General features: G+C 43.7%; 1 protein-coding gene across 2 annotated transcripts in view; it reads left to right on the top strand.

Annotated features, from left to right (window-relative positions):
- The window catches only part of DNAH3 (dynein axonemal heavy chain 3), a 175,063-nt gene that overhangs the window by 131,260 nt on the left and 24,964 nt on the right, over positions 1-18,839 (top strand). For both annotated transcript variants that reach the window (XM_047714390.1, XM_047714392.1), the window contains 8 exons: positions 1,385-1,508; positions 2,025-2,181; positions 2,623-2,766; positions 3,702-4,368; positions 6,329-6,494; positions 8,189-8,405; positions 9,471-9,653; positions 15,641-15,839. In XM_047714390.1, the coding sequence (XP_047570346.1) occupies positions 1,385-1,508; positions 2,025-2,181; positions 2,623-2,766; positions 3,702-4,368; positions 6,329-6,494; positions 8,189-8,405; positions 9,471-9,653; positions 15,641-15,839 (1,857 nt within the window). The remainder of the gene's footprint in view (positions 1-1,384; positions 1,509-2,024; positions 2,182-2,622; positions 2,767-3,701; positions 4,369-6,328; positions 6,495-8,188; positions 8,406-9,470; positions 9,654-15,640; positions 15,840-18,839) is intronic.

The raw sequence follows: 18,839 nt of genomic DNA, 5'->3' as shown, positions 1-18,839 counted from the left end.
CTGCATTTTATTTTATGTAATAAAATTCTTTTTAAAAACAGATATGCAGACAAATTTATAGAAATAGAAAATAGGTTGTCTGTTGCCAAGGGCTCCAGCGAAATGGAAAGTGGCTGCTAATGGGTACAAGATTTCTTTCTAAGGTGATTAAAATGTTCTAAAATTGATCATGATGTTTTCACAACTAAAATATTAAAAAAATGATTGAATTGTGTACTTTAAATGGGTGAATCATACAGTATGTGAATTATATCTCAATAAAGCTGATACATAGATATATAAATATAAATATATAGATATCTAATATTAGACAGGTAGGTAAATACAGATATAGGTAGATATGTAAGGATACCAAGTTAATAGTGGCTAATTGTGGGAAGAATGGATTTGGTATGTGGGGTTAAGTCAAAGATGATGCTCACTTTCTATAAAAATATTTCTGAATTGACTAGTTTATAATCACATATTACCTTCACTTTTCAAAACAATCTTGGGGGCGCCTGGGTGGCTCAGTGGGTTAAGCCTCTGCCTTCAGCCCAGGTCATGATCTCAGGGTCCTAGGATCGAGCCCCACATCGGGCTCTCTGCTCAGCAGGGAGCCTGATCCCCGACTCTCTCTGCCTGCTTCTCTGCCTACTTGTGATCTCTCTCTCTCTCTCTGTCAAATAAATAAATAAAATCTTTAAAAAAGGTGGCGCCTGGGTGGCTCAGTGAGTTAAAGCCTCTGCCTTTGGCTCGGGTCGTGATCCCAGGGTCCTGGGATCGGGCCCCGCGTCGGGCTCTCTGCTCAGCAGGGAGCCTGCTTCTTCCTCTCTCTCTGCCTGCTTCTCTGCGATCTCTGTCTGTCAAATAAATAAATAAAATCTTTAAAAAAAAAATCTTGAACACCAGTTTAGTGCTGTTAATAGGATTTCTGCAATCATGGAGATGTTCTGCATTTGCATTATGTGATACAAAAGCCAGGCACTAGCCACATGTTACTCTTGTGCACTTGAAACATGGCTAGTAAGACTGAGGAAATTATTTTTTAATTTAATATTAATTAGGTTTAGGGGTGCCTGGGTGGCTTAGTGGGCCTCTGCCTTTGGCTCGGGTCGTGATCTCAGGGTCCTGAGATCGAGCCCCACATGGGGTTCTCTGCTCAGCGGGGAGCCTGCTTCCCCCTCTCTCTGCCTGCCTCTCTGCCTACTTGCGATCTCGGTCTGCCAAATAAATAAATAAATTTTTTTAAAAAATATTAATTAGGTTTAAATAGCCATCTGTGGTTAGAGGCTGCCATATTGGATATCACAGCTCTAGAACAATAAGGCAGAGGAAAACTTACCCTTTCATATCCCAGGATCCCAAGGCCCAGGAGGTATGTGTGAGTGTGTGTGTTTTCCAGGACGATTCACTCGCCATCTAAATATTCTTTCCATCAACGCCTTTGAGGATGACATTTTAACCAAGATTTTCAGTTCAATTGCTGACTGGCACTTTGGGAAAGGATTTGACGTGATGTTCTTAAGGTAAGAGGTTTCTGTGTCCATATACACTATGGAATATTATGCCTCCACCCAACTTTTGAATCAACATGGACGGGACTGGAAGAGATTATGCTGAGTGAAATAAGTCAAGCAGAGAGAGTCAATTATCATATGGTTTCACTTATTTGTGAAGCATAACAAATAACATGGAGGACATTGGGGAGATGGAGAAGAGAAGGGATTTGAGGGAAATTGGAAGGGGAGATGAACCAGGAGAGACTATGGACTCTGAAAAACAATCTGAGGGTTTCAAAGGGGTGGGAGGTGGGAGGTTGGGGGAGCCAGGTGGTGGGTATTACGGAGGGCACATATTGCATGGAGCACTGGGTGTGGTGCATAAACAATGAATTCTGTTACAGTGAAAAGAAATAATTAAAAATTTAAAAATAAATAAAAAATTAAAATTAAAAAAAGAGGTTTCTGTGTCTTCCACAATATTGGCCCCTATCCTCAGTTCTGGCTCCTCCTTGATGAATCTGCCTTTCCCTTCCTCCCAAGGTATGGAAAGATGCTGGTACAAGCTACTATGACAATTTATAAAGCTGCAGTGGAGAACTTCTTGCCAACCCCCTCCAAGTCTCATTACATCTTTAACTTACGGGACTTTTCACGAGTTATCCAAGGGGTACTGCTCTGCCCGCACACTCACCTGCAGGTCAGACACCATCATTTCTGTTATCAAGTTCACTCAGCAATATCCTTGGCTACATGGAATAAAGAGCATAATAGTAATAGCTAACTTTTTTTTAAAGATTTTATTTATTTGATAGAGAGAAATCACAAGTAGGCAGAGAGGCAAGCAGAAAGAGGAGGAAGCAGGCTCCCCGCTGAGCAGAGAGCCCGATGCGGGGCTCGATCCCAGGACCCTGAGATCATGACCCGAGCTGAAGGCAGAGGCTTTAACCCACTGAGCCACCCAGGCACCCCAGTAATAGCTAACTTTTATTAAGCATTTATCTCTGCTAGGCCTTGTGCTAAGTATTTTACAAACATTATCTTCTTTAATATACTTCAGTCAACCCTAGGATTTAGAAAGAGAACTATCACCTCTGGTACCACCTAACATTCATACAAATAATTAACCCTGGATTTTCAGGATGTGGAAAAATTAATCCGGCTGTGGATCCATGAGGTTTATCGGGTATTCTATGACCGTCTGATTGACTATGAGGACAGACAGGTCTTCTTCAACATGGTGAAGGAAGCCACATCCAATTGCTTCAAGCAGACTATGGAGAAGGTAAGCCAGACCCTATGAGCATTTGGCCCAAGAAATGGTCCCAAATACTTGTCTATGTTAGTCTCAGATTTCAAGTTTGCTTGCTAGTGGAGACTCATAGCTCTGCTTTCTGAATCTCAGGAAATGGGATTGAGTCATCTAGTCACTTGATATTATACTTGGCCCAACTTTGTTTCACTTCCCTGATAACATATACATTTGTATCCATTCAAAGTGGTTTATGATCTGATGTAATTGTTTATAATTAACTTAAAATACGCTTTTAAGGTTAATTAATTTGTGAGTTGAGAAATGAACTGAAATTTTTACAGTTTGAGGCCCTGGTAAAGCTCAAGTAGAAGAGTGTCATGGTTTCCATTTGTAAATATTTTCTCTTTCCCGTTTTGATGTAAGAAAAGTTGTTTTAAGCCTATGCATTTATATCATCTAGTTGTACCTCTGTTTTTAAGAAGCTGTGATTTCTCCACAGAAATATTGCAGGTGTTTCATCTTGCATCCAGAGGCTAAGTGCAGAAGCACTACCAGGTTCTAATATCAGGAAGAGAAAGCATCTAGAACATTCCTACTCTAGCCACAGAGTGGGGACCAAGGGTAGCACCTGTACCTTTGTTTGGTGAAGAAGCAAGCACATAAAAAAATTGGTGCCTATCCTTTTGGATGATCCACTGGGATCTCACAGTCTGACCACCAACATTTTAACAATTTGGCAAACAGATCAACTCTCACTTTCATGCTTTTTTCTCTAATGCCCTTTTATCATAGTCTTTATACCCATCAGATCCAAATATAATGTTATTAAAAAATTATTGATGAACCCTCACTTTGGAGAATATGTTCAAGAGGAAACAAGCATATCTCTTGTTCCCTCCCTCTATACCTGCCACCTTGATTGGGCCACTGGTAGAATGCCTGGCTGAGATTTATCTTTCCCACAGGTCCTCATTCACCTGTCACCCACTGGAAAGATTGTTGACGATAATATCCGTAGCCTCTTCTTTGGAGATTATTTCAAGCCACAGAGTGACCGCAAAATCTATGATGAGATCACTGACCTGAAACAGCTCACAGTGGTCATGGAGTACTACCTGGAAGAGTTCAACAGCATCAGCAAGGCCCCCATGTCTTTGGTCATGTTCAGGTTTGCCATTGAACACATCTCCAGGATCTGCAGGGTCCTGAAGCAGGACAAAGGCCACTTGCTCCTGGTGGGCATCGGGGGCAGTGGGCGACAGAGTGCCAGCAAACTGTCCACATTCATGAACTCATACGAGCTATACCAGATTGAGATCACCAAGAACTACTCAAATCATGACTGGCGGGAGGATCTGAAGAAGATCATGCTGCAGGTTGGAGTAGTCAACAAGAGTACCGTGTTCCTCTTTGCTGATAACCAAATCAAGGATGAATCTTTTATCGAGGACATCAACATGCTTCTGAACACAGGGGATGTGCCCAACATCTTCCCGTCTGATGAGAAGGCTGACCTTGTAGAGAAAATGCAAATGGCAGCCAGGACAGAAGGCGAGAAGATTGAAGTCACTCCTCTTTCTATGTATAGCTTCTTTATTGACAGGGTGAAGAAGAACCTTCACATTGTCCTTGGTAAGAAGAAGCAAACTCAGTTTGCCCCTTTTCTCTGGAGTGCCCTAAATTCAGTCCTCTTGCAGTAGTCCAAGGATTAATCTAGCCATGGCAACCACCCAGGGGTTTGTGCCTAAATTCCTGTGGAAAATGACCTTCTCCTAAACCACTATTTTATTTTATTAATTTTTTTAAAGATTCCATTTTTCTATTATTTGAGAGAGAGAGAATGAGAGAGAAAGAGCATGAGAGGAGAGAGGTCAGTGGGAGAAGTAGACTCCGTGTCAAGCAGGGAGCTCGATGTGGGACTTGATCCTGGGACTCAAGGATCATGACCCAAGCCAAAAGCAGTCGCTTAGCCAACTGAGACACCCAGGCGCCCTAAACTACTATTTTAAAACTGTTCCACTTGTCTCAATTCTTTTTTTTTTTTTTAAGATTTATTTATCCATTTCAGAGAGAGAGAGGGAGAGGGGGAGAGAGCAGGGGAACAGGCAGAGAGAGAAAGAGAGAGAGAATCTCAAGCAGACTCTGCACTGAACACTGTGCCCAATACAGGATCTCACAGTCTGACCACCAACCTGAGCTAAAATCAAGAGTTGGACGACTGGGGTACCTGGGTAGCTTCTGCCTTCAGCTCAGGTCATGATCTCAGGGTCCTGGGATTGAGACCCGCATCAGCCTCTCTACTCAGCAGGGAGCCTGCTTCCTCCTTGCTTTCTGCCTACTTATGATCTCTGCTGTCAAATAAATAAAATCTTTTTAAAAAAAAAAAAGTGTTGGACGACTGACTGAGTCACCCAGGCGCCCTTCCCTTTTTTTTTTTTTTTTAATTTAAATTTTACTTAGTTAACATACAATGCAATATTGGTTTCTGGAGTAGAACAACACCCAGTGCTCATCACAAGTGGCTTCCTTAATACCTATCACCCACCTAGCCCCTCCCCACATACTTTTCTCAATTCTCTCAATTCTCCTCTGAACCTTCTCCTTCCTTTAAGTGCATTACCCTGGTGGCTCACATCTGAAGTTCTTCACTCTGAATGGCAACCTCAATCTATCCAAAAAGCCTAGGGGTTGTACTTAATACCTTTCTCTCATGTTACCATGTCGTGTCAATTTTTACCTCCTCCTTTTTTCTTACAACCACCCATTTATCTCCATCTCCACCCACTTTGCATTAGCTAAATTGCCATCATCTTGCCCAGCCTCACCTCTGCAAACTTCTATTCTCTCTATGTCTACTCTTGTCCATTCCAAACCTTTTTGTTCCACTGACTCATGGTTTTTTTTTTTACATGTATTGCAAATTTGATCGCTATATGTACACACACACACACTTAATATGCCTTCTATCAGGATAAATGCCAAAATTCCTAATCTATGGTTTTATAAGGCTACCTTCCATACTTTCCCCTTTATTCTCTCCACTCTCCTCTCAAACCAAGCTTCCCCTTCTCTCTCTGTTCTTCAGCCACAGTGACCTCCTCATATTCCCACCTGTCTATCATGCTTCCTCCTACCACATTGAGCCTAAATAAAAAATGTACGGAATTTAGCCAGAATTTGTGCTTGGATGGAGATGGGGTCAGAAACAAGCCAATGGCCCCCACTCAGTTTCCATAAATAACTAGTATGGGGCATCCATGGTTCCCTTATGTCTGAGTCAACACAAATAGAGCAAGAAGATCAAAGGGCACAAGCCGTGCTGGCTAAGGGATGCAAAATATCTGGAAAGGAGAAAAAATGGGCTTGGGAGACCATTCAGAAGGTTATTATAATATTCTGAATTCCCATCATAAAGTTGAATGAAAATACCCTATGATTCTCCTATGCTTCCCAGGCATTCATCATAACTATTCCCATTACACCCCTGGAGTAGCTACAGGAAACCAACCCCTTACTCACCAGAATCCTTGGAAAGAACTCCCTGGCTCCTTGTCTTGGAGGAAGGAAACTAACCAACTCTGTTTTTCATCAGCCATGAGCCCAGTTGGGGACGCCTTCCGGAACCGGCTGCGGATGTTCCCTTCACTGATCAATTGCTGTACAATTGATTGGTTCCAGTCCTGGCCCACGGATGCCCTGGAGTTGGTAGCCAACAAATTTCTGGAAGATGTGGAGCTGGATGACAATATTCGGATAGAGTAAGCGTTAGCTGCATTTTAGTACCCTAACCAAATATTCCAGAATGAAAATCCAGATGTTGGCTGTGTTGTTATTATTGTTTTAAGATTTCTCAATTTCTGGGATGCCTGGGTGGCTCAGTTGGTTGGGCCGCTGCCTTCAGCTCAGGTCATGATCCCAGCGTCCTGGGATCGAGTCCCACATCGGGCTCCTTGCTCGGCGGGAGCCTGCTTCTCCATCTGCCTCTGCCTGCCACTCTGTCTGCCTGTGCTCACTCTGACAAATAAATAAATAAAAATCTTAAAAAAAAAAGATTTCTCAATTTCTGCATAGAAAATCACATTTAATTAGATATTTAAACACCTTTGCTGAAAAAGAATGAAATTTCATTGTTCAGAATTGTTCTGGAGATGCACTGTTATCATAACTATGAGAACCTAGCTCTAATAATATAGCTATTTCAATAGTTATAGAGCATACCTTCTCAGTAGGGGTGACATCGCTGTCAAGGAGATGAAAATTGGTTATTATGAGGGTAAAAAAAAAACTTAGTCTTTTATATGTAAAGTGCAGATATACAAAAACAGCCCCCAAAGTGCACTTAATTTTAGTTAGAGTAAGGGAAACTATGGGAAAGTTGACCTTCCTGGGTGCCCCATGAAGCCAATGGTCATGTCATCTGCTTTGTCTGATTCTATATCCTTAGTGTTTAGCAGGTGCCTGGACGTAGTAATTCAGTTACTGTTTATTAAATGAATGAATGGAAAATGAAGAAGTAGGTAAAGGTCAGAATATTGATGGCTATAAATTCCATTTTAAGAACGTTGCACTTTATGCTCTCAGCCAGAAGTCCCTTAACTTGGGTGCATAAGCTCATGAACAGAATTCAGAGGATCAGTTAATGTGAATGGAGAAAAATTATATGTTTATTTTCACGGACATCTAACTGGCATATTGAAATTCTTTCAATAATGAATGTAGATAGTAAATCCCAGTAGGATTAGCAGGACTTGTTACCAACAGGACTCACAATTGTGTGTGTTTTTAATAATTCACTCAGTCATTATAGATGCGTCAGTATATCATTTCCAAAGTTGTGGTGGGTTTTAGATCGGCTGCCCAGTCTTATCATTTAATGTAGAGGTCAGCAAAGTATGATCTCCTGGCCAAGTCCAATTCACAGCCTGTTTTTATAAATAAAGTATTATTGGAACACAGCCATGCCACTTTTCCCCGCAACACAACAGCAGACTGCAGTAGTTTACCATTATTCAACCGTGCGGACCATTGATTTTACTATTTGGCCTTTTCCAGAAAAAGTTTGCTGATCCCTGGCATATAAAAAATTTGGTTTTTAAAATATTTTGAAAATAATTTCAACATAATTGGTTCCTTTTGTAATCCAATGTATTTTGTTTTATGCATTTTAAAACATCATTCATCAGACTGCCAAAGATGAAGAGTTCCTGCTTAAGCTCTGGTGAATCACCAAAGTGATCAGAAGTAGGAATTACTCCCTTGAAAATCATTCTAGTAAGGATATATACATCTCCAAAACTTCTCACAGCTCTGTTGACCTGTCTTTGAGGATTTGGGGCTCTACCAGGCCATAGTCAGTGTGTACCTTCTCAGATCCTCACATGGATAGCCACAGCTGTGCTAGGTCTATCTGGAGAACACGGCACTTACCTAACCATCCTCTTGTCCTTGGTAGGGTCATCTCCATGTGCAAATATTTCCAAGAGAGTGTGAAGAACCTGTCACTTGATTATTACAACACACTTGGCAGACATAACTACGTCACCCCCACCTCCTACCTCGAATTGATCCTAACCTTTAAGACCCTCCTCAATACCAAGAGGCATGAGGTTGATATGATGAGGAACCGTTACCTGACAGGTCTGCAGAAACTGGAGTTTGCATCTTCACAGGTGAGCACTGCTGCAACAGAATGGGGACAGAGAGGTCCAGGATTAGGTGGATGCGGTGAAGTCACTATGTAAAGACAGCATCTACTCCTAGACTTGCAGAGCTCACCTTGCTTGCCTCAGCCTCAACCCAGCCCTAAGAGATTCTGTCTTCCTTTAAGATTTTGGTATTTTATTCATCATGGATGAACCCTGAGTATGTTATCTTACCCCCTGGGCCTCAGTTTCGTCTTCTGTACGAAGGGGCTGTTTTCCACACAAAGAAACCACGATACGGAGAGACCAGAAGATTTGACGAGACCATACATGCAGCTTCATGAGAAGGAAGTGCAAGTGGTCAGGCCAAAACTGAAACTCAGCTCTGCATAATTCCAGAACCTGTGCTCCTAACCAGGCCAGCATGCTGGGCCTCTCTCAAATGCTTGCTGGAGACAGTGGTTGCAAGATTATGAAACCCTTCTCAAATATGCATCTGAGCTGCCTTTAGAAGGTAGAATCAGGGTTGTTGGATCCAAAAAAATGGCACAATTCTCCTGAAAGGTAATGAGCTCTCCACCATTAGAGGTGTTCAAACACAGGTTGGAAAACCACTGAGCAGGAATGCTTTAGAGGGCATCAGACTATTGGGGAAAGTGGCCTTGAAAGTTCCTCTTATTCTGAGTATCTCAGACGTATATGTTTTCTTCATTGACTAAAAAAAAAAAAGTAAGTTTTTCCCCCTAACTTACTTTTATTCTATCTCTCCCTGCCCCCAGTACTAAAATTTAGTATTGGCTCAAGAGAACGGAGGAAACTGTACCTTCAAAAAAAAATGTTTACGTTTACCATTCTCTGTCTAGTGTCTAGCCCCATGCTTGATAATTTACAACACCTAGTATGAACTCAGCAAGTAAGCATTGAAAGATCAAAGAGGAAAATTCCAGCCAACAAATGCATACCCAGTACCACGGTAAAATCATTAGTACTTTCTGCCTATATGACAGTTTGGAGAACTGTTTCAACTCCTGCTAAATGTACCACTCTCGGCATTGACATAACGACTCCCCTACCCCCCTACCCCTATCCTAGGTAGCAGTAATGCAAGTACAACTGACTGCTCTCCAGCCTCAACTCATCCAGACATCCGAGGAGACAGCCAAGATGATGGTGAAAATTGAGGAGGAAACGAGAGAAGCTGATGCCAAGAAACTTCTGGTGCAGGCAGATGAAAAAGAAGCCAATGCTGCCGCTGCCATTGCTCAAGGAATCAAGGTATAAAAAGCCAAGAGGAAATGGGGGGGAAGCAGCATTTTTCAGGCTTATCCCTTCTCTCACTAGAGCCTAATACGGCCCTGCAGGGTGTGTATGGTCAGGCCCACCCTGCAGCAGAGAAGAGTGAGACTTAAAAAAGACAGGTGATTTTCCAAGTATCATGTAGCTAGTAAGTGATGAAGATCTCTGTGACATGTGGCTCTTCCCAGGAAGAATGATTGTTTTCCAAATATTCTCCATCTCACTCAGAGCCAAGGCCTTCAAGGCCAAACATGATCTAACCTCATCTCATTACTTTTTCCTCATTCACTCTGCTCTGGCCACACTAGCCTTCTAACTATTCCTCAGAGAAATACAAAGGCACTCTCCCACCCCAGGGCCCTTGCACTGGCTGTTTTCTGTCTGTCTCCTTCACCTCCATCATGTCTTTGCTCAGATGTGCCTGGCATGTTACAGGTGTGGAATCAATCATTGTCAAATGACAGAATGTTGAACCTAGAAGACCCTACTTGAAGGTGATTCGTATATCAAAGAATAGCCCTGGGAAGGGCTTCATCAACATTCTGGTATTAGAAGAAAATCTATTCATGTGAAATTCATGTGATATTATGTATTTCTCAGCACTTTCAGTTGCACAGTTCCATTTGACTATCATGACTGCCTTGAACTTAGGAATCACAGTATCAATGACACTGAAGTTTCATGGCGAAGCAACTTTTCAGAGTTGCATAGCTACTCAGTGGGTTTAGAATCCAAGGCTATTGGCACTTAGCTCAAGATACTTGTCCCTACTCAGCAGTTAGAAAATCTTCTTCAAAAATTTTGACCTTCTTCAAAAAAAAAGCTTGAATGAGAAGTTGCTTGTGTCTGGCTTCTAGGATAAATAAGTCATGGGGCACTTTCTTGAAAAGGGCAGGCCTTGCAGACTGGCTTTTCTCCAGTGAGTCCTGAGACCTGGCCTCTAATACCTCCCTGGTCTCAGAGTCACACAGTGAATGCCTTGGACAAGAGAGATGGGTGCTCGCCCATAGTCCCAGGTGCACAGCCAGGAGCCCAATGGAACCATAAAAGATGGTGACCACCAGGGACCAGAATCCAGGGGGGTGTTTTGCCAGGCCAAGATGATAATAATAGCTACTACTTATCAGCACCATCCTGGTTTCTTGTAATCCTTCCTTTAACAAATATTTATTGAATACTTGCTGCATGCTGGCCCCTTCCTAGGCAGTGGAGCAAGACAGACACAATTCCTTCCCTCATGGAGACTGTATTCACTCGTCCCTGATTTACGCTGCCTTTTATCATTCCATCATGCAACATGCAAAGCACATGGTGTCATTCCCAGCTTACAGATAAGGAAATTATGGTACAAGAACAGTAATGACTTCTCCAAGGTCATGCGGCTACCGAGTGATGGAATCTAGGTTCAGACCTAGAGTTCTCAGATTCTGAAGCCCTTGCATTTGACTCTTATTCCAGAAGTGGCAAACTTGCAGCGAGGGATGCATATTTACACTGTGACACACACAGTATTTTTTAAAAATCTGAAATAATCCTCCACTTGTAAAAAAAAAAAAATCAAGAGATTTCAAGTAAAAATTCTAAATGTTCTGTTTTTCTTACAAGAAAATCAAGCATTCTGGCAGCACTGGACCTGCATTCCCGAGTTGTGGCCATCAGCAGCTTTGACTAGACGCTGCCCCATGGAAGTTCCAGTTCAACAAAGCCCCACCCAGTCCACTTCCCACAGTCAGATCACAGGCTTGGCCCCAAGAGATGCATGAATTTGCGATTCTTCCATGGTTTTATACTAGAATTGGGGCTCAGTATTTGCTCTGCTCCTTTCGAAACTCAGTTTTCTCATCTATAAAATGGGGATACCAAGAGAAAAACATGTAAATTTTTTAGTGTGTGTCCAACACACAGAGTTTAGTGACACACATTTATTCTCCAAAACTATCGTTCTTCACTTTGTACCAAGTGGACTTGCCTGTTTGAAAAAGGGCAGCCTCTTGCCACGTGTGGGTACCATCAGCCCCAGGATTCTGCTGCATAATGGCAGGGGCAAACAGGGATTGGCTGGAACAGGAGGGACGTTGGAGGTGACATGGAGATGACCCACCACACCCATTCCTGGGCAGTAAACACTGCCTTGGGTTTCGGTGTCAGGGTTGAGGTCCAAGGTTTTGCCATCTCATCCCTGAGTGTCAGGAGTGACATCCTGGAGAGGTGAGTCACGAGGTGCATCCAGGGAGGAAAAAGAAGCTGTGCTTGCTCTGAGTTTCCCTGAGGACCAGAACCCCTCCCTGTACCTCTCAGAGCTACAGTCCTTCTCCACACAAGGACTATAATTTTCTCTAATCTCCTCCCACCCCTGGAAATGAGACATCCTTGGAGAGCCCCCAGTGTGGTGACTCCCACAGCAGAAAGGCTCAGCCAGGCTTGTGGGATCTGTCCAGAGACAGGGAGGAGACTGGCAAAGAAGCCCCCAGCACTTGCTTTCCAAGTACAGCAATTTGCTTAGAGAGGTCGTTTCTTTTTAAGTTAATGAATCATTTCTTTTCCCCCTAATGAGGATAATGACTGAAGCCAGAATCACTGCAGAGTTGACTTTTTGTGTGTCATCAGAGGGCACTGTGCTTTCTACCTTTCAAAAGTCCCTGATGCTCCTTGCATTGCTAAGCAACAGGGGTCTTTTTCTTTTCTTTCTTTTCTTTTCTTTTTTTTTTTTTTTTTAGAGAGGGAGAAAGAGGGGAGCGAGGGGGAGGGGGCAGAGGGACAGGGAAGAGAGAGAATCTTAAGCAGACTCCTCACTGAGCATGGAGCCTGACATGACCCTGAGATCGTGACCTGAGTTGAAACCAAGAGGCAGATGCTTAACCAACTGAGCCACCCACGTGCCCCAGGGGTCATTTTTAATCAAAATGCTTTTTATCATAGAAACAAATGATGACAGTAATAACACGTATGAAAGAATATTTAAGAACTCAGCTTTAACACCTTTTCAATTTCCCAAGTTTCCTTCCAGCCTATCTATACACATGAGTAACTTCCTGTGACCGCAATCATAGTAGCATGGCAATTTGCATCATGCTTTTGTATTTCTTTAACATCCCATCACAAATGTTTTTCCAAAATGTCATATAATCATTTTAATGACCATGTCAAGTAAGTGTTTCTCTCATCACGTAGCCATTCTCCTACTGGGCACGGAAGTCTATCCCTTCCTGCCCTATTTTCAGTGTTTTGAGTGTATAAGCTGGAGTTTCTCAACAGCGCCGTGTGTCAGAACCACCTTTGGAGTTTGAAAAATGTGGGTGCCCAGACCTCACCCAAACTGCATGAATCAGAATCTCTGGGTGTGGAGCCTGACCATGAGGATGCCCTTAAATGTTCCTCAGTGACTCTGCGGTAGAGGCAGGGTTGAAAATCACTGTTCCCATAATAATATAATTAGAGACTTTTCAAGGCACTTGACAAGGAAACTTGCTGGGAGCCAGGCTGTGCTCCTTAGGAAAGGGAGCAGAGCTTCTGGGCCATTGGAGGACAAGCAGCATGTGTGGGTCACTAGTTGTCTGGCACATTGCAGGAAAGGAACATGGAACTATTGATAGCACTTGTGGGTACCTGGGACCACTGAAATCCACCAAGCCACAGCTGTGGCTGAGCCAACACCTGTGGCCTCCTCTGCCACCAAACTTTATCTGAAGCTGAGTGTAAGAAACAGTGGGTTTTGGTTTCAACTTCTTTTCTTCCTGCCTTACCCTCTGGCACCAATCCTAGGACTGAAGAGGGAGCAAACCAAGTTGCCCCTGGGACTGAGCCATTTCTACCACCTGAGGCAGAGCATTCCATTTTAATATTGGGAACATCTGACAGTGGTCATGGGGTCAGGGCTGTTGTTTTATTATAATAAAACCAAGGGACCCCCTGGGTGGCTCAGTAGGTCAAGCATCTGCCTTAGGCTCAGGTCGTGACCCCAGGGCTCCCTGCTCAGTGGGGAGCCTGCTTCGTCCTCTCCCTCTGCCTGCCACTCCCCCTGCTTGTGCTCTCTCTGTCAAATAAATAAATAAATAAAAATCTTAATTAAAAAAAAAAAAAAGGGAATAAGCCCAAACAAAACATGCTGCAAGTATATTTAAAAAACAGAAAACCTGGGACACCTGCATGGCTCAGTCAGTTAAGTGTCTGCCTTCAGCTCAGGTCATGATCCCAGTGTCCTAGGATCAAGTCCCACATCCGGCTCCTTGCTCAGCAGGGAGTCTGCTTCTCCCTCTGCCTGCTGTGACCTCCTTGTGCTTTCCCTCTCTCTGACAAATAAATAAAATCTTTAAAATAAAAAACAAAAAAAACCAGAAAACCTGAAATAAAGAATCCATAATGTACACACATGTACACCGAGGCACACGTGTGTACACACAGATGTAAGAAGGGACACCTACCTTTATTTTGCTTCCATACCATAAACCTGTGGGATGTGGACTTCCGTACACATTGCTTTGTCTAAGAATCCTTGTTCCCTTGTGACACTTTGCTTCAGTCATGGCAGTGTTATCACTCGTTGGGCTGGATGACCGAGAGAGAATTCACTGAGTGGGAACTAGGGGCCCATAGTTGGAGCTTTGTGACCTGAGTTAAGTCATTTTGCCTCCTGACACCTTGTGTTTTGTTTGTTTTATTTTGTTTTTTTTATTTGGTAACTTGGCTACTAAATAACCTATAAGGTCCCTTCCAGTTCAAAAATCCTATAACGTTAAGCTTTCTTTTAAAAAACATTGAGGGGTGCCTGGATGACTCAGTCGGTTAAGCATCTGATTCTTGCTTTCGGCTGGGGTCATGCTCTCAGGATCATGGGATCAAGCCCCACCTCAGGCTCCTCGCTCAGTGGGGTGTCTGCTGGAGATTCTCTTGCCCTCTCCCCTGCCCCTCCCTACTGCTCTCTCTCTCTTTCCCTCTCTCTCTAAAATAAATAAATCTTAAATAAATACACACTGAGATATAATTCACATACCATCACCTTTTTAAGTTGGATTTCAGAGGTGTTTGGTACAACCACAGAGGTGTACGCCTATCACCGCTAATCCTAGATGATTTTTGTCACCCCACCAAAACCTAGATCTGTTGAGTAGTCACTCCTCATTACTCCACCTCCACAATGCTTGGCAACCACTAACTCACTTTCTACTTCTATGGATTTTCCTTTTGTGCACATTTCATGTAAATGGAGTCATAGAGCAGGTGGCGTTTTGTGTCTGGCTTCTTTCCCTTAGCATGTTCTCCATGTGGTCACGTGAATCAACACTTCATTCCTCTTTATGGCCGAATAATTTTCCATTGTATTAATTTTGTCTCTGAATGAATAATGGACAAAACATGCACCATCTCCTTTTCCCAGAGCTCACTATCCAGCTCTAATCTCTGTTCCCATTCCTCATCCTTGAACTCTTGCCTTAAACTCCACCCTATCTCCAAGCTTCACTTTATCCCTGACTCTACCCCTGCTTCATCTATGAGTTACAAGACATTCCAACCCTCGCTGCATCCTTGACCCTCTCCCACCCCCACCCCCATGCCTTATTTCTCCCCCGAACTTGCCCTAACCCCCTCCCCAGCTGTCACTCAACCCCCGGGGCTTCATCCTTTTCCATTTCTCCACCCATCTTTGATCAGCAGGTGTGAAGTTACCCACTGCATGTATCTCTTGGGAATTTGCTTAAAACCCAAAGCTCGATTTTTTTTTTAAAGATCACAAATCGGGTGAATTCTCAAATGTTCAAGGCATCAAAACCACAGCCCCCAAAGTCTGTGCACACCTCCCTGCTGCCGCTCAGCCCTTAGAGCCCACCTCCTGTGCTGACCTCCAGCAGGGGGCGCAGTCCTGGGAGGCCAGGGAGGGGAGAAAGAGCTTCTTCCAGCTTCCTCTATGAAGTGAGTGCTGGTGCACTGGGCACCAAGCACTCAACCCTCTACCCCCTTGCTGCCTGCAGGATGAATGTGAGGGGGATCTGGCAGAGGCCATGCCGGCACTGGAGGCCGCACTGGCCGCACTGGACACCCTGAACCCAGCAGACATCTCACTGGTGAAGTCCATGCAGAACCCGCCCGGCCCCGTCAAGCTGGTCATGGAAAGCATCTGTGTCATGAAAGGGCTGAAACCAGAGAGGAAGCCCGACTCCAGCGGCAGCGGTAACCTCCTTTGCCCCCCACCGCCCCCTGGCCCACCCGGTGGCCTTCACAGGCTGCTCTTCCCTCGCAGGAGGGGTACTGCTGCCTCCCTCACCGCCAAGCCCGTGGGCAGGGTCTGGAGACTCCAAGGAAACCAGAGAGGTGCCAGGAAGTGCACGCCTATCAGGAGGTGCACAGCTCTCTCCTGTGCCTTCACCTTCCTTACTCCTCTCAGTCACTGGGGTGGGGATCCAGGGTTGGGGGATAGGCATCTTTAGGTGACGCTGAGCTTAGTCACAGCAAATCAGTACAAAAATGAAGGTCGTGGAGGGTCCCTGGGTGGCTCAGCTGATTGAGCATCTGCCTTTGGCCCTGGTCATGATCTCAGGGTCTTGTGATCAAGTCCCGCATCGGGCTCCCTGCTCAGCGGGAGAGTCTGCTTCTTTCTCTACCTCTGCTGCTCTTTCTCAAATAAATAAATAATATATATATATATATATTTTAAATGAAGGTCATGGGTATGAAAGGACTGACAGAGTACTGAGTGGTTGCAGAGGAGAGAAACAAAAAGAGCTAGTAGAGAAAGATAGAGAGAGAGAGAGAGAGAGAAGCTGACAGATAACCAGAGAAGGAGAGACAGAATAAGACAGAGCTACAGAGAGATGGAAAGAGACAGACAGCTAGATGGACACACAGATAATGAACTGAGCAAGAGGTCAGGAGGAAGGAAGGCTGAGGGAACAGAAGAGCTGGAAATGGAGACTTAGAGGCAGGAAGACGGGGCAAAGGGAGGCAGAGGTAGAAATTGAGGTGTGGGGAGACAAGGAATCAGAAATAGGGAGAAAGGATTAGGACAGGGAGGAACTCCCTCTATAATTGAACCTAGTAGCATTAATAAATAGAGTATTCGTTCTCCTTAAAATCCGAATGAGATGTAGGACTTTGTATTATTAATAGTAGTGTCTTAGAACTGAACAAGGACTTTAAAAAACAGCCTCAGTAATAGTCCCTGCCTTTTAAAAGCTCCTGTCCTGGGAACAGTCCCGCTCTTCCTCCGTTTCTTCTGAAATGCTCGGAAATCCCTGGCTTCAGAAACCTCTGGCTTCTGCTTCCCATTGACTAGCATTTCCTCTTCCTTAATTGGTGTCAGGCCAAAAACCTCAAGAAGAAGATGCAGAGGTGATCGGGAGTGAACAAGCAGGAAGTGGACTTCATAGGAGAATCGTTTAGGGAAGCGGCTCAGTAAGGATGAGCCAGCCCAGGACCTCTCCACCTGGCTGCACCCTAGAATTGCCCAGGGCATGTAAAGAATGCTGAAGTCCTTGCCTCCACTTCCGGAGACTCTTACTCCATTGGTCAACGGGTATAAACCTGAGCTGTATTTTTTCTTAAGTTCCCAAATGATCTAAGGGGCAGCCAGGGTGGAGAATGGCTAAGATACATAAAACATGGCCAAGGTCACAGAAGGTCATCCTCTTCTTGGATCATTGATGATCTGCAAAGGGCCCACCATTCACCTTTCTTATTTTAAAGTTGAAGCAAATGGTGCATATTATTCATTGGTCCTGCAGATTTTTAGCCAGGACATGAAGATGGAACAAAAGAGCAATTGAATTCATTTGGGGTACCTTGATTGTAAATGAAACAGATCCTTTTCCTGAATGCAGACAAAAACCTTCATGAGAAATATTTGTTTGGTTACTGTGCTTGCATTAGAAACAGGACACATCTGACCCATTGTACTTAATACGATTTCTCAAGTATAAATTTTTTTGATAAGCCTGAGATTGGCAAGTGTTTACAGTGCTGTGAGCCAAAAGGGCTTCCAACTCATTTCCAGCATGTGAACGAAATGGGTACAGCCCCAGGATGGGATTGAGACTCACTCAATCATTAGTCAGCAGGATGGGTGCTGGGGAGAATAAGGGCCCTGCTTTGTTCCTGGGTAGGGCAAGGACAGCCTTTGGTATAGTTTCAAGCCTACGTGCTGCTTCCCCACCCTTTCTCTTTCTCTTGAGATTGCCTCACTCAGGGGGACTGATTGGGTCCCATCCAATCCAACTCCCAGACTTGAAAAGGAATATTCAAAACACAGACCCATGGCTCCTTTTCCTTCTCTATGACTGGAACAAGGGGCAAGAGTCATTCAATACATATTTATTGATAACAGTATCAGGCACTGTGCCAGATTGTAGTAAACAGAGCAGAAGCTTATAGTTCTAAGGGAGAGGCAGACAATAAAAACGAAACGAAGAAAGGTTGTATAAACAGGTTGCATAAACACGGTCAAGGGAATGGACATTCTAGCAGCTGAGATGAAAGAAAATGCTGGGAGAGGGGTAGAGTGGCCCAGCTTAATGACAGAAATCTAGGGAAACCTCTCAGTAGAGGTGATTTTTATCTTTTTTAAAGACTTAATAATTTATTTTTTATTATTATTGATTTCTATCTTTTTTAAAGGCTTAATTATTTATTAGAGAGAAAGAGTGGGAGGGGCAGAGGGAGAGAAAATCCCAAGCAGGCTCCCTGCTCCCTGCTGAGTGTGGAGCCTCACTCAAGGCTCCATCTCATAGCCTATGAAATCATGACCCATAAGACCATGACCTGAGCGAAAACCAAGAGTCAGAGGCTAGACCAACTGAGTCACCTAGGCACCCTGAAAAGTCTAGTTAGGAACCAGCTAGATGCCATTTATAGGTTAGGTGATAGGCTCTCATTAGGGAAGCACTTAAGATCAATGAGGAATTAAATGAGGGTTCTTCCTGACTGAAGCCTAAGAAGCAAGGCAGAGATGAGGTAGATGACTTCAGTGGGCCTCCTGGACCACTGTGAGAAGCTTAGATTTTTCTTTATTTTATTTTATTTTATTTAGATTTTATATTTATATTATATTTTATATTTTTTATATTTGTTTTATTTTATTTAGATTTTATATTTTTGAGCAATTTTAAGGTCACAGCAAAATTGAGTACCCTTCTGGGTACAGAGATTTCTCATATACCCCTAACCCATACAAATGCA

The sequence above is a fragment of the Lutra lutra genome, chromosome 18, assembly GCF_902655055.1.
Source record: "Lutra lutra chromosome 18, mLutLut1.2, whole genome shotgun sequence".
NCBI lineage: Eukaryota > Metazoa > Chordata > Mammalia > Carnivora > Mustelidae > Lutra > Lutra lutra.
This window is presented reverse-complemented; position numbering and strand designations above follow the sequence as displayed.